At 48.1% G+C, this 14831-nt stretch overlaps 1 protein-coding gene across 6 annotated transcripts in view; it reads left to right on the plus strand.

Moving 5' to 3' along the window:
* The window catches only part of C32H12orf49 (chromosome 32 C12orf49 homolog), a 317095-nt gene that overhangs the window by 234805 nt on the left and 67459 nt on the right, over positions 1-14831 (plus strand). For all 6 annotated transcript variants that reach the window (XR_004316676.1, XR_004316679.1, XR_004316680.1 and 3 more), the window contains one exon: positions 6061-6175. Coding sequence is in view for 1 of the 6 variants with exons in the window: in XM_032471693.1 (XP_032327584.1) it covers positions 6079-6175 (97 nt within the window). In the remaining 5 variants the exon portion in view is untranslated. The remainder of the gene's footprint in view (positions 1-6060; positions 6176-14831) is intronic.

A 14831-nucleotide genomic window follows, 5' to 3' on the forward strand; every position in this document is an offset into this window, starting at 1 on the left:
CTGGCTCCATGCAGTCACTCAGGGCCCAGGCATCTTCCAATTCAGTGGTTCCACCCTCCCCTAGGGTCTCAGAATCTTCCATGGGATCCTCTGCATCTGACCAGCAGATATAGAATGACAGGCTTTTTTTTTTAGGGCCAGGCTTGGAAGTGACAATTCTCACTTATCCTCAGACCCCATTGGTCAGATTTCAGTGACATGAACCTGCCTAACTGCCAGGTCCACCTGTGTGTCTCAGAGAATGAGGACGCGGAGTTTGGTGAGCGCACGGCACTGTCTCTGTCACAGGGTCTATGTCCTCAGGACCATGTGAGGACACCAGAAGGAGTGTCCATGGTGCCGATGGTGAGCGTGGCCGACAAGAGTGGGACGCTCAGTGCTAAGTGCCAGGCTCTCTGCTCACAATGAGGACAGAGCGTCTTCTGAGCCAAGACGGCCTGCCTTCCACCCAGCTCTTCTGGGTAATAGCCATGCCCCCTCGGGCAAGTTGCCCCATTTCTCCAAAACTCAGTTTGCTCAGCTGGAAAACAGAGATGCTAATCACAGTCCTGACGTCACAGGTTCGTGTGAAGAACAAGTGGGCTGGGAGTGGAGAACTAAGTTGTAAGTTCAGTGCCTGCCGTGCGGTCAGCACCTTATAAATGTGGGTCACGAGAAGAGGAAGCTGGGCTTGATTTCCCTATGCCACTTACGAGACGTGTAATGACCGTGGCCAGGTCACCTTGACCCCTCTGAGCTTCAGCCTTGGAATCTCCAAAACAAAGATAATAATCATCCCTGCCCCAGAAGGCAGCATTAGGATTAAAGGCATTAAATGAAGCCTGCTTGATTTATTGCCTTATTTATTTAAGGAAAAAGCTTACCATGCAGCTTGACACATAAGTACTCAATGAGGCTTAGGTATTATTATTATTATTATTATTATTATTATTATTATTATTATTATTATTATTAGCCTTTTACATATATTACCTCGTTTAAGTTTCCCATCTACTTCCTGAGATAAAAGGCAGTAAGTAAAGTTGCCCATGTGTGTATGTGAAGGAGCTAATCACGTGCTCTGGGCATGAATGAATGAATGAGTGAATGCAGAGAGGGATGAACGATAACCTGTGTCTTCTGTGACTGTAGGCTGACAGACTCCATTTCTCGGAGCAATGGTGAAGTCTGCCAAAATAAAGTAACTTTCCCACATCAGTGACTCATTTGGCAGGAATAACAGCCTTGCAAACTGAATAGAGACAGAGAGGGAGGAGGCCACGGACTGGGGGTGAGATGGGAGGGAGCTCTGTAATGACTCGAGAGAGAAGAGCCAGCTTCTTATTCTCCTGCTCTCCCTCTCTCTTCCTTTTTAACCAAAAATGTAGTATATAAATGTAGACAATGAAGCTTTAGAGTTGGGGACATAGAGGCGCCAAGCTATCGAGTGGCTTTGGGTATCAGGAGTCAAGAAGGGGGCCTAGAGATGGCACTGTCAGCCCCTCGCTGGGTGGACAGGGGCCCAGGGCTCTTATCATGGCCACATGGAGCATGGCAGGGTCAGGTCTCCAGCCCGGGCTCCTTCCTTATCCCACTGGCTCCAGGTGTGTCCTCGGTCCCCTCGGATGCTTGCCCTTACCCAGCCATTCTCACAGCCTGCTCACGCCTCCTTCAGTGGCTGGGGGAGCTTCAGGGCAGAGAGAAGAAAGATCAAAGTCTGAGACCACAGGTCCTAGAAAGGAAGGGACTTAATTACCTACTTCTCATCCGCATGGTGGGGTTTTACGAGGAGGCCTCTAGGAGGGGTTCTGCCTGTCTCCTAGAAACCAGGCCAGAGGCAGTGAGCCTGGGATAAAAGAGATGGATGATAGACACGAAAAGGACCTTTTTGATCTCTGCAGTGATGAGGTTCCACCTGAAACAGGGCTCGGATGGGCCACTCAGACTTTCTCCCCACTGCTGCAGGATACGGTCCATCTCAGACCTGTGGTTAAGAGCATGGGCTTTGGGGTCAGAGAGACCTGGGTTAAAAATCAGTACTTGGAAAATTTACTTAACTTTCCAGCTGTTACTCTGTAAAATGGCGTACTCATCTGCTAGGGCTGCCGTAACGAAGTATTACAAATTGGGTGGCTCCAACAACAGAAACTCGTTGTCTCACGATTCTGGAGGGCGGAAGCTGGAAATCAAAGTGGCAGCAGGGTTGCTTCCTTCTGAGGGCTGTGGAGGGAAGGCTCTGCCCCAGGCCTCCCTCCTTAGTGTGTAGAGATGGCCCTCTCCCCCAGGGTCTCTTCCCATTGTCTTCCTTCTATGTGTGTCTGTATCTGTGTCCAAATTTCCCCTTTGTATAAGGACACCAGTCATATTGGATAAGGGCCCACCCTAATTACCTCATCTTAATTAATTATATCTCCAATGACCTAAATAAGGTCACATTCTGAAGTACTTGGTGGGAGGTGGGGCGGACATAATTCAACCTGTAATAAATGGGTGCTAGGTAGAACCTGTCTCACATAGTGGCTGCAAAGATTCAGTGAAGTAATACATGTAAAGTGCCTGGTCCAGAGCCTGGTGGGTTATAAGTGTCCAAAGAAATGTGACCTCGGATAATCATCATTATAATCGTGGACACTATTGGTCGCTCACCCAATGACCCTTTCTTTTTTCTTTCTTGATAAATTCCTCTGATGTTGTTCAGGGCAGCAGTCTGTCCAGGCCCAGCAAATGGGTCTAAATTAGAAAACAAGAACAACAACAACAAAAAAACAAAGGCAGTGTTGTTTCCCTTTGACAGTGATTGGTGTAGAGGTGGGCAGCTGAACTAGTTCTGGTCAAATAGATGTAATAGGAAGTCTTCGGGGAGGGGGGCAGAGGAGTCTTGGAAAGATTTTCTTTCCCAAGGGAAAAAGAATTGCTTAAGAATAATTCCTCTCTTTCCTTCTCTTCCTTTTTTTCTCATCTTGTATTTGACACTGTTATGTGAGGATATAATGTCTGGTGCTGTGGCAGCTGTCTTGCAACCATAAGAACAGACATAATTAATATTCTGAGATTGGGAGAGTAAAAAAATAGAAATAGCCTGCAGTTCCTGATGACATTGTTGAGCCCTGACAGCAATGGGACCATGTGCACCTTGACCGTTTGTTAAATAAATAGTAAAGGTTCATATAGCATAAGCCACTATTAGTGGGGTTTTCTGTGATGGGCAGTTAATACATAACTGATTATTACTAGTGACAGCCAGCCTCCAAGGTGGACCCCAATGATCGGTCCTTGCCACCTGGTAGTCACACCCCTCTATGAATACCTCTGTAGTTCCTTCCCACATTGAAAAGTGCTGAGCTGCATAATAGCATATTGCAGACATGATGGAACATGACTTCCAAGGCTGGATCATAAGTGACATGGTGGCTTCTGATCCCTCTTCTCTCTTGGATCATTCATTTTGTGGGAACCAGCTGTTATATCATTAGGACACTCAAGCAGCCTTAGGAGTAAGTCCACGTGTTGAGGAACTGAGGTCTTCTGCCAACGAGCACCAATTTGCCAACACATCAGTTCGGCATCTTGGAAGCAGATCCTCCAGCCCCAGTCTAGCCTTCAGATGAGGCTACAGCCCCAGCTGACATCCTGACTGCAACCTCATGAGCGACCCTGAGCCAGAACCACCTAAGCTGCTCCTGAATTACTGGTGCAGAGAAACTGTGAAATCACTAATGTTTGTTATTATGAACTGCTAAGTTTGTTGTTCATAAGAATACATTGTTATCCAAAACTGTCTAAGATCTGATCCCATCCTGTGTTCCTCGCCTTATCTTCCATAGAGTCCTTCATCCACCCTGTAGTCCAGCCCACTTGATCCATAGACATCACACTCTTCTAGGTTCATGCTGCTCCCTTGCCTGGAATACCCTCTCCCTCATCTCTCCAAGTTCTATCCGATCTATCCTTTCAAACTCAGTACCTCAGATTTCTTCTTCATGAAGTCTTTCCCAGTCCTCCTTAAAAGTGGTTTGTCCTCTTTCTGGATTTCTTCCAGAGCATTTGGATCATTTTAGGATCAATAAACATTTATTGAGCACCTACTGTATGTTAGATAGTGAGAGTACAATCATGAAAAGAATGGTACTCCTGAAATTGAGGAGCTTATGTTTTCAAATAGATGTTATAGATACATGTATAGCTTTTTCCCTTAAGGAAACACATTGAGACCAAGTTCAATAACTAATTCTAATCCTTTTTACCCCTACAGCCCTTAGCACATGTAAAAACTCAATGAATACCTATCAAATGAATGACTAAAAGAGGCTTTAATAAATAAGAGAAACCCAACACCAAACAACTTAAGTAGTAAACAGTATTGATTAGATTATATAACTAAAAATTCTATAGGGAATGTTTCAGGCAAGGCTGGATCTAGGAGCTCCACAAAATGTTGTCAGGGCCCTGAAATCTCTGTCTTATGGTGTTATATTGTTTCATTCTCTGGTAGATCCTCTTCACAAGGTAGTCTTTGGCAGTTCTCAACTGCAAGACCAATGGACAGAGCGTCTCTTCCCCCTCTGATCTTATAAAAGTCCCAGGATTGGCCCTAACCCTGAATCACATGGACAGCCCTGAACTAATCATTGTAGGTAGGGGAATGCAATGCTCTGGTTGGTTAGACCAGGATCATATGTCTATCCAGGATCATATGTCTTAGTCATCTGTTACTATATAACAAATTACCCCCAAATTTAGCAATTTAAAACAGCCCACATTTATTATCTCACAATCTTCCGTGGGTCAGGAATCCAGGCACAGGTTGGCTGGGTCCTCTGCTTCACATCCTCTCATAAGGGTGCTATGAAGGTGTTGGCCCTGGGTCCACAGACTCATCTGAAGACTCGAATGGGAAAGTACCCACTTCTAAACTTACTTAGTGGTTGTTGGCAGGACTCGGTGTTTCACAGGATTTTGGACCAAGGGTCTCAGATTCTCACTGACAGTTGCCTTGGCTGAAGGTTGCCCTTAGTTCCTTGCCACATAGGCTCCCCCACATGGTTGTTTACTTCATCAAAGCAAGCAGTATGAGATGGAAATAGAGATAGTCTGCCAGCATCACGGAAATCACAGAGGTGACCTCCCATCACTTTTGCTATATTCTGTTGATTAGAAGCCAGTTGTTAGGTTCAGCCCACACTCAGGAGGAGGGGATTATACAAGGGTGTGAACATCGAGAGACAGGGATCACCAGGGGCCACCTTGGAAGTCTGTCTACCACACACCCATACCAGCCAGAGGTGGAATCAGCTCCTCCTGAACTACATGGATGGGGAGTGGAGGGCGTAATCCCCGCAGATCCTTACCAGTATTGAACGCCGTTGGGGTTTTTCTTCCCCCCTCAACTTTGCTCGTTTGAAAGTCTATACCAATGATTTCTAAGTGTTGTTTGAGGTTGCCTCTCTCGAGTAATAGTTGTTGAATCGCCCTGCAGATATATTCAATACCTGCATTTCCTCTTCTCACTATTCTTTAGCCATTTAGCTGTGCTTGCCTTTAAATCCCCAACCAGATTATCAAACTCCCAGGAGCAAGGATCAGGTCCCTCTAGGGCACCCAGGCCAAATTCTCTGCCCTCCTAGAGACGGAACTAATGATATTTACCAACCGATGAGTTTCAGGCTTTTCTGATATTTGCTGAGCTCATGATTCTTTCAGAAGAGGGACCTTGAATCTACATAAAAATACACGTGTAACCGAAAGAAGCAACAAATCATGCTAGGTCCACAGAGTTCAGAAAAATTGCAGTTCCGGTCTGCGATTAATAACGTTTATTTAACTGTACCTCGTCATTTTGAAAAGAATGGCTGGATAGGAGGGGAGGCAGGAATGTTGTTTTATTCTTGGGATAAATGAAAGATTAATTTTTTTAAGTCTTTTAAATAACCTGCTAAGAGACGCCAGAGATGAAACTGCTTTTAATTGGCCAGCATAGCCCTAGCTGTTAAAGGCTCAGGTGAATGGAATGAGATTTCAGTCTGTTGAAAACTTGATCTTGTCTTTTTTTTCTTTCTCTCTCTCTCTCCCCCTCCTTCCCAGGCCAAGGATTTACCTACCATGCTTCTCTCTGAACCAGAGGCCTTCTGCATGGCTGGAATCTTCAACCACCTTCTGCTTTTACTCACCAAACACAAGGCAGCAGCTGAAGGTTGGGGTAGGTTGGAAGGGAGTGAGCTCCTAAATTTTTAAAATTTTTCTGTCTTCAGTAGACATAAAGGTGTATCAGTGCAGTGGAAATGGCATGAACTCGGGGCTTGTCCTGGCTCCACCACTTTCTAGCAGTTGACCTTGGGCCAATCACTTGCATTTCTGAGACTCAGTTGCTTCATCTCTTCAAAGGAGATGACTAACACTGACCACAAAAGTTGGGATCCAAGGTGTGCGGGTAAGTGTTTAATAATTGGCTCTCTGGAGCAAAACCCTGATTTGCAGCATTTGCCAATTACCGTGGTGTAAATATTCCTGTCATGGCCAGTTTTAAGCTACCAGCATGAGGTCATTGAACAGAGTTGGGAAGAGTTGTGCAGGTGTACAGTAGCAGCGAATACTGTATAGTATTTTCCCAGTACAGACGTAATAGACAGAAATCATCTCAAGAGCATAAGTAATAGGATAATGCATTCAATTGATTTAGAAGCGAGGAGTTTTAAATACTTACTTCCTTTGTTTTTAATAGAATTCATTTGTGAGTTTATATAATTTCTTTTTAAAAAATAATAGCTGTGCCTCTCTCTCTGAGATTCTATTCCCTGGGGGACATGGGGACCCAAGGTTGAGCATGGGGAGAAGTCTGCAGGTAACTAAAGTACGGGATAGCTTATTGGGAAGTTTAGGTTCCCCGAATGCGACATCGAACAGACTTGTATTCAAACCCAGCTTCCCGAGATGGGTGGACTTGGTCAAGCAGTCTATCCTCTCTATAAAGTAATCTTCTCACATCAAAGAATTACTTTAGGCTCATCTGTAAAATAATCTTCTTCTCTTAGGGTTATTGCCAGGTCTAAATGAGATAACGTGAGGAAAGATTTTAGCACAGTGCCTGGCACATAGTAACAGCTCAATAAATGGTAGATGCTCTCATTGAGGATGTGATAATTGTGCTAATGGAAAAGTGTGAATGTCGCATTGGGAGCCTGGCAGAGGGACAGGTTAAGGAGCTGAGTTCAAGCCAGGTGCAAGAAAGCAGGCAGGGGCTATAGTTCAAGCTGGAAAATTGGAAAGGGGTTGCCTTGGGCAGATGGGCAGCCCCACCTTTAAAATAAAAAAAACCAAACCCAAATAGGAACTTTGAACCTACCTCTTGCATTGGATGTACGTGTCTCTCTCTGGGGTGGGAACAAGGGTCGGGAGAGAAAGTCAATGAGCTTGAGAGTAAAAGCAGGTGAACTGATGCAAGGTCCAGTCTGCCTTCCTCCTCAGGCTGGTGGTGGTTATGGGGAGGGTTGTGGACCACCACTGTCAGCCTGGAGAATTGTGAACTCATGATGGTGGGAGTAGGAACCACTGCCACAGGCAGGGCATCAGACCAGAGCTGAACTTTAGAAAAGATCTGTTGCTTGGATAAGGAGCAGATTCTGTTGCTCAACCCAACCTGTCTTTATCACCAGAGACCCAACCCAGTGTCCTCTCTGGCTCAGCCGGAAACACCAGGACACTGGGAGGTGACCAGCTCATGTATTTGGAGCTGAAACTAGTGGGGAGCCGGAAATCTCTCCAGTGCTCCTCCACCAGGAGATGGTCCGGGCGGTGCTCCAGGAGCTCCATGGATCCCATCCGGACAGAAGGAAGAGGCTGGCAAGCTGTGGCTCCCTGCACAGGGCTGGGAAGATTCCTAAACGGCTGTGTGCACAGGCTGCAGCCTCACATCCCTGCCTCACCCTTCCAGCCTGAGCTTGGCTTTTTTCTTAAACAAGAAATGACCAGTTGTTGTTCACTCTGAAGATACACCCAACCGGCTCATCAACTTGGCTGGCCACCTTTGATCTGCCTCCAGAGGCAGCTCCCCAGCTAACTTCCTCTTTCTGAGCTGCAGATGTGACAACCACAGCTAACATTACTGAGTGCTGGGCACTCCACGTGCAGACTCTCATTTAATCCCCACCGCAGCCAACAAGTAGGTTTTAATCTATTATCCCCATTTTACAGATGAGAAAACTGAGTTCAGATAAGAGAACAGACCCATTCATGGTCACTCAGCTAGTAAGTGGCTAAAGCCAGGATGTAAACTGTGTAAGCTGTGGCTCCACAGCTCACTAGCTGTCCACGGCCCAGAAAGTCCTCTGTTCCTCTGATGAGTTTCCCCTGGGACGGGACAGGCCAGGGGTGTGGCAAGCACCATGCAAAATATAAGGAGGCATTTACTCTCAGGCTCACACCGCCCGGGGCTGGGTCCTGGCACAACCCCAGGAGCAAATGCCTTCCTGAATTCTATGCTCCAGTCACCTGCCCCAGCCCTACTTCTAGGTAAATACCCAGTTTTAGTAGCTTATTCCCCCCACCAAGGTCAGGGCAGTTCCCAGACAAGAAGAATGTTCTGGTCAAACCAGCTGTGACCAGAGTTTCTTTCTCTCACAATTCCATCACTGAAATTTTTAGATCTACTCCCCCTACCCACCCCTTCCTGGGAACTCAGCCTAGGAAAGGATGCCTGAGACTGTGGGTCCCATCTCTCGGAACCCTGGCCACAGCTCCCTTGACAGCCTGTTAGCTGGTGGCAGAGAAATCCAGTGCTTGTCTTCCCTTCCATCAAAAGCATGTCTCTCTCCCATAGAAATGTCCCATCTGGGTGAACTCAGTGTTGGAACCAACTCCAGGCACTGGAGTTAGACCTGAACTTGAATCTTGCCTTCGCTTCCAACCAGCCATGTGATTTGAGACAGAGGACTTTCCCCCTCTGTGCCTCTTTCGTAAAATGGGACCAATGATGTATGCTTTGCGGGGTGTTATCGGTTTCTTGTGGCTGCTCTAACAAGTTACCGCCAACTGGGTGGCTTAAAACCTAGGAAAGGATGCCTAAGACTGCAGGTCTCATCTCTCCAATCTTAAAAAAAAAAAAGTACTGTCTCACAATTCTGGAGCCAGAAGTTCAAAATCCAGGTGTCAGCAGGACCATGCTCCCTCTCAAGTCTCGGGGGAAGGACCCTTCCTTGCTTCTCCCACCTTCTGGGGGCCCCAGGCATTCCGTGGCTTGTGGCAGCATCCTGCAGTCTCCCACTCTGTCTTCACATGGCCTTCTTCCCTGTGTCTGTGGCCCCTTCTGTCTTTTATAAGGACATTCTCTTTGGATGTAGGGCCCAACCTAATCCAGTCTGATCTCATCTCAATTCCAACTTGGCTGTGTCCTCAAAGACCCCATTTCCCAACAAGGTCACACGCTGAGTTTCCAGGCGGACATGGATTTGGGGGAACACTAGTCACCTTGCTGCACAGAGACCGGCCTGACCTACAGCCCTCGAGCAGCCCGCCCCTCTGCCCTCTCCTACCTGACTCGGATCCTGTGATATTCAGTTTTATGTGTCAGCTTGACGGGGCCACAGGGTGCCCAGATATTTGGTTAAACACAATTTCTGGGTGTGTCTGTGAGGGTGTTTAAGGATGAGATTAGCATCTGGATGGGCAGACAGAACAAAGCAGATGGCCCTCCCCTCTGTGGCGGGCCTCCTCCAATCCCTTGAGGGGCCTGAATGGAACAAAAAGACAGAGGAAGTGGAGCTCGCTCTCTCTGCCTGATTATTTCTGAGCTGGAGTCAGTCTTCCCCTTGGACTGGAACTTAGACCACTGGCTCTGCTGGGTCTCCAGCTTACAGACGGTAGATCGTGGGACTTCACAGCCTCCATAATTGTGCAAGCCAATTTCTTATAATAAATCTCTTTCTCTGCCTCTTCCTCTCGATAGATAGGTAGATTTGGGTATGTGTAATACCTGTATAGGCATATCTGTTGTCCCTTGGTGTCGTAGAGACTGGTTCCAGGACCCCCAGCAGATACCACAATTCGAAGATGCTCAAGTCCCCTACACAAAGTGGCTTAGTACAATGAATCCAGTCAGCCCTCTGTATTGGCGGATGTGAAATCAGCAGATAAGGAGGGCTGATAGTACACCTGCATCTAGATATGGATTTATCTGTGTTCTGCCTATGCTACATCCAGGATATCTATCTCATATCTCTACCTACCTAGAGGTAGTTCTGCTTGTTTCTGTGGAGAACCCTGACTAATACAGAGGCTTTTCTTTCCCCCTATGGAAAGAGAAAAGATGCTTCTGAGAGCAGTGTACTTGGACAGGTCGCAGCCATCCCCTGTGCTTGTAGCCAGTTCCCTCTTCATCCACAGGCTCTGCTCTTTGGTTTCTGAGTCAGTGTGAGACAGGAGGAATCCAGGCCAGATCCTCCACTCGTCTGAACTGTGCTTTCCATAGGAATTAACTTTCCCAAGGAGGCTCACCACCCCTTGCTAGTCTTCACCCAGAGCCTGAGTCAGAACTGGAGAGACACCCTCGTGGGAGTCTGGCTTGTGGAGTGTCATGTCCAGTTGTCACAGGCCCATTGGGAAAGCATGGTGATGGCATTTGCAGAGGAGGAGCTGAGGGTCAGAGGAGTCCAGCAAGGAGCCCAGGGGCACACAGCTTTTATGGAGGGTGGGGCTTTGATGATTCACTGCCCCCAGCTCTCAGCGCCGGCCGTTTGAAATGAGACGTGCTTTGTGCCAGGCTGGGCACAATGATGTGCTGTCAGAGCCAGGGTTGAACCTAAGTCTGCCATCCCTACAGCCCTACAGCCATCCTCCTCCCTGTCCCCAGACGCCTCTCCCAGCTCACACCTCTCTATCTTCCCGACCCTTCCCGGGGGAGTGGGGGCAGGTGCGGGAGGAAGGGTTTCTGGGAGGCGGACCTGTCTTTTTCTGGCTTGCATTCTGCAGAGTGAGAAACCTGGGGTGTGGGACTGGGGATCCCGGTGTGTGTGAGTGTGAGTGTGTATGCAAGAATGTGTGTGTGTGTGTGTGTGTGTGTGGCTTTACAGGGGGGCAGGGAAGGGACAGGGGTGGAAGCAGACATTCCTCAGAGGTTGGGCCAGGGGACAGGGAGGCATCCACCCCCTCCTCCCCTCTCCTTTTCCTCCCCTTGCCCCTTCCCTTCCCTTCCCTTCGGATTCTACCAGGCGGCCTGGGACAATGAGAAGAGTGGAGCCCAGGCAGCACATCGCAGGGGGGTCAGCAGGGGCCAAGCGGGTCAGGGCCCTCGTCTCTGCCTCCCCGGGTTCCTGAACGCCCAAGGATTACAGCTTCAACTTCTGCTGTTTAATCAGCTGGTAGCAATTTAACCATTACACCCCGGTGAGAGAATCCAAGACATTTCCTACAGGAGGGGGAGCGGGAAGACTAAGATGGGAGGAATGCAGGAAAAGGGGGGGGGTTTGGAGACACAAAACAGCTTTATTAGAAAGAAAAAGTGGGGAAGAAAAGGAACGTGATCTGTAATTGTATCTCAGTTTGAAATCAAGCTCCCAGGGCCGGCTAGGGAAGCAGACCCCAGGAGAGTGGGGCAGGCGGAGCTGCAGGGTGGGAATGGGGAAGATGGGCACTGGTTGGGGGCGCCATGGGGGCATCAGAGGAGCTGGGCTCTGGGATATGGGAAGGAGTCTTGTCTCCTGCTTTGAGGGGCGGTCTCAAGGCCGAAGGAAGGCCCTGCCCCCTGCAAGCTGTCCTGGATCCGGCCCCTGAAAACTGGGAACAGCAGAGCAGTTAAGTAAGGACTGATTCACTTGGCACCACTGGTTTATCCATAAAGTGCTTGGGAAATGAGATCAGCAGGCGAGGTGAGATTCTTTATCAAATGCATTTTCATCCTGTTAAAAAAAAAAAAAACAAATCTTCCCCAGCCCACTCCCTTTTTTCTGGGCTCCAGTGTGCCTTAACAGCTCACACCTGAGTGCAGGGGGGTCCTCTGTAGCAGCGACTGCTCTCGGCCCCCAAGCCAGGCAGGAGGGAGCCTTCTCCGTGTGGCGTTATGCAGAGCAATGGGGAACCTCTGCAGACGGGGACTTGGAAGAAAGTAAGGATGGCATCTGGGGACACAGAAAGAGCACTGCTTTGGAAACCTGGGGTTCCAGGTTTGAACCCCAGGGCTGTCCTTGGCTGGCTGAGTTAACTGGGGCAAGTTGCTCAGCCTCTCTGACCTCAGGTCTTCATTTGGTTTACAGAGTTGGCACAGTTTTTCTGCAAAGGATCAGACAGTAAATATCTTCGCAGGCCATGCTGTCTCTGTGGCAACTCTTCAACTTTGCTGCTGTAGCGTGAAAGCCGCCGTGGACATACGCACATGAATGAGCGCAGCTGTGTGCAATACAACTTTATTTACAAAAACAGGCAGCCGGCTCGCGGGCTGTAGTTTGCCTACCCATGATCTAGAAAACAGAGATGATGATGCTCCTGAGGCTCCATTAATTAAATTAAACACAGTGGTGTATGTAGCACATTGTCAGGGTCTGAAACGCATTGGCTGATTGTCTTCCAGATGGAGGGAGTGAGACAACTGAGACTTCTCTGACCAACAAACATTCCAACTTTTATCATCTTGTGTCAGGCATGGGCAGACGCTACAATTAAGTTAGTAAAGAAGCCACTAGTGGGAGTCTAAAGGGATAAGGGCCTGGACATTGAGGAGCTGTGCTTTGCAGTGTGAATAGGAGTTTTCAGAGAGAGGCTATAGGGCGTAAAGGAAAAGTAATAATGTTCCTGCTCAGGGGAACATACATGTATGCATAGACACAGGCAGGAGGGTCCATGGTGGGCTGTGGGTATGGAGTGGGTGTGGGAGAGAAAGGGGAAGGAGAAGGGCAGGTATCAAAGATTGGGCCCCACCCCCTGCCCCACTTTGGGATCATTCCAGGCTGGAGCAGGTGTGTGAGGCCCAACAACCAAAAGGCTTCTCAGCTCTGCCCATTGACCTTCCCTCTGTATTTCTTCTCAATGCCTGACAGCCCCAGGTGACTCTCCACTCCTTCCAGGCACAGACACCGCAGGGTGTCGTGCTAAAAAGCAGGGATGTTGGAGTAACACCGATGTGCTCGCAAATGCCCCATTGAACTTTTGCTTGCTGTGTGGTCTTTGGTAAATGTCTTCACCTCTCTGAGTCTCCATTTCCTCATCTGCAAAATGGGAATCATGATCTCACCTACCCAGCAAGTGTCCTGCTGGGAGATTACATGGGATGAGGAAGGGCAATGCTTAACACAGGGCTTGCCTGGCACAGAGTAAACACTTAGTAAACAGAAGCTATTATTATTATTATTATTATTACCATTATTACTGTAATACTTTACAATATAAAGTAGCATATTTATAAGATATTTTATAATATATTATTATTATTATACCACTTGTGTCTCTCAGCCCCCACTACCAAAGGGTCTGAACAGGCTACTGGGACACATTGGTGCCTAAATCTGGCACAGGACATGGCTTTTGAGCACTTCAAAAGCATCCGGTGTGACTCCCTCATTGTTGGGCTGGGGGACAGGGAGACTGTGTACCAGGTGAAGAACACACGTTGCTTCCTCCATCCCTCCCTTACAGCACTTCTGCACGATGATACGCTTTCCCCAGCCCCATTTTCCAGATGAGGAGACTGAGACTTAGGGTCTAAGTGACTTCCTCAGATTCAAACGGTGATGATAGCATTGGCAGAGCTGGGGTTTTAAACTAAGAAGAGGGCATTGCAAACCCGGAGCTTCTTCTGTGTCACACTGAGAGCCCTCCCCACCTGCTAAGAACCAGCCTATTCAAGCATCAAACCCGCCTATCTTGGTAGGGAGACCAACCATCCTGCTTTGTCCAGAACTGAAGGGGTTCCAGGGTGCCAGACTTTTAGGGCTAAAACAGGGCAGAAACCCCAGGTGAACACAGAGTCCCCCTACATCTTGATGTTATGGACACCAGGCCTTTAAGCCATCAGCCTCCTGGGTCTGCCTTCAAGGGTGTCTGCTTCCTACCCTGTATTTGGACCCTCTTTCCTCTGTGCCGGGCTGTGTGTGGGTAGAGCCTCCAAGGCCATCACTGTGAATCCCCTCGATTTTCCAAAGTGAGCCTTTGTGAAAACATCTTAGGGCACAACATCCTAAAATTAAAGCATTTGTTAAAATACATAAAACATGAAACAGCAAAAGCAATGGAAACAGCTGAAAAAGTATAATAAAACATGCCATTACAGCAGATTAGGATGAAAAATAGTTCTTGCATTATGCCCCGAAGGTTGGCAAACTGGGACTTCGTAAATATGTCAAGAAACGTACACACAAACGCACACACAGAGATATTTATATACGAAATCTCAGAAGCAGTGGAAACAGCTGAAATGGTAGGACGAGGTGCATTTCCAGTATATCGTGTGTGTTCTTGCCCCGGTTTATATAACACGCTCAGATACACAGCGAGCAGCGGGGCAGAGATTCTGGAGTCTGCGGAGAGTCGCCAGGCTCTGCAATTTTCCATCAAGAGTTCTCTGGGAAGTTAAAAGCAATCTGTACAAGATCAGCTTTCGGCCCCCCCGTGCCTTCACCTATGAGAGGTCTCCCTGGATGCTTAGCTCCGTGTGTGTGGCTCTCAGGCACCGGCCCCACGTGACCCCACATTCCTGTTGCTAATGGGTTCACAGTCTGTCTTGCCATATGGGGGGAGGTAGAATTTCTAACAGGGAAGCCGCAAGCCAGCTTCTGCCCACTATTACTCCAACTGAGATTGACTGATACTCAACTTGGGGCCTGGGGAAGGGGGCATAAGCAGGGTGACCACTTATCTCTGTTTGCTTGGGACTC

The sequence above is a fragment of the Camelus ferus genome, chromosome 32 (assembly GCF_009834535.1).
Source record: "Camelus ferus isolate YT-003-E chromosome 32, BCGSAC_Cfer_1.0, whole genome shotgun sequence".
NCBI classification, from domain to species: Eukaryota; Metazoa; Chordata; class Mammalia; order Artiodactyla; family Camelidae; genus Camelus; species Camelus ferus.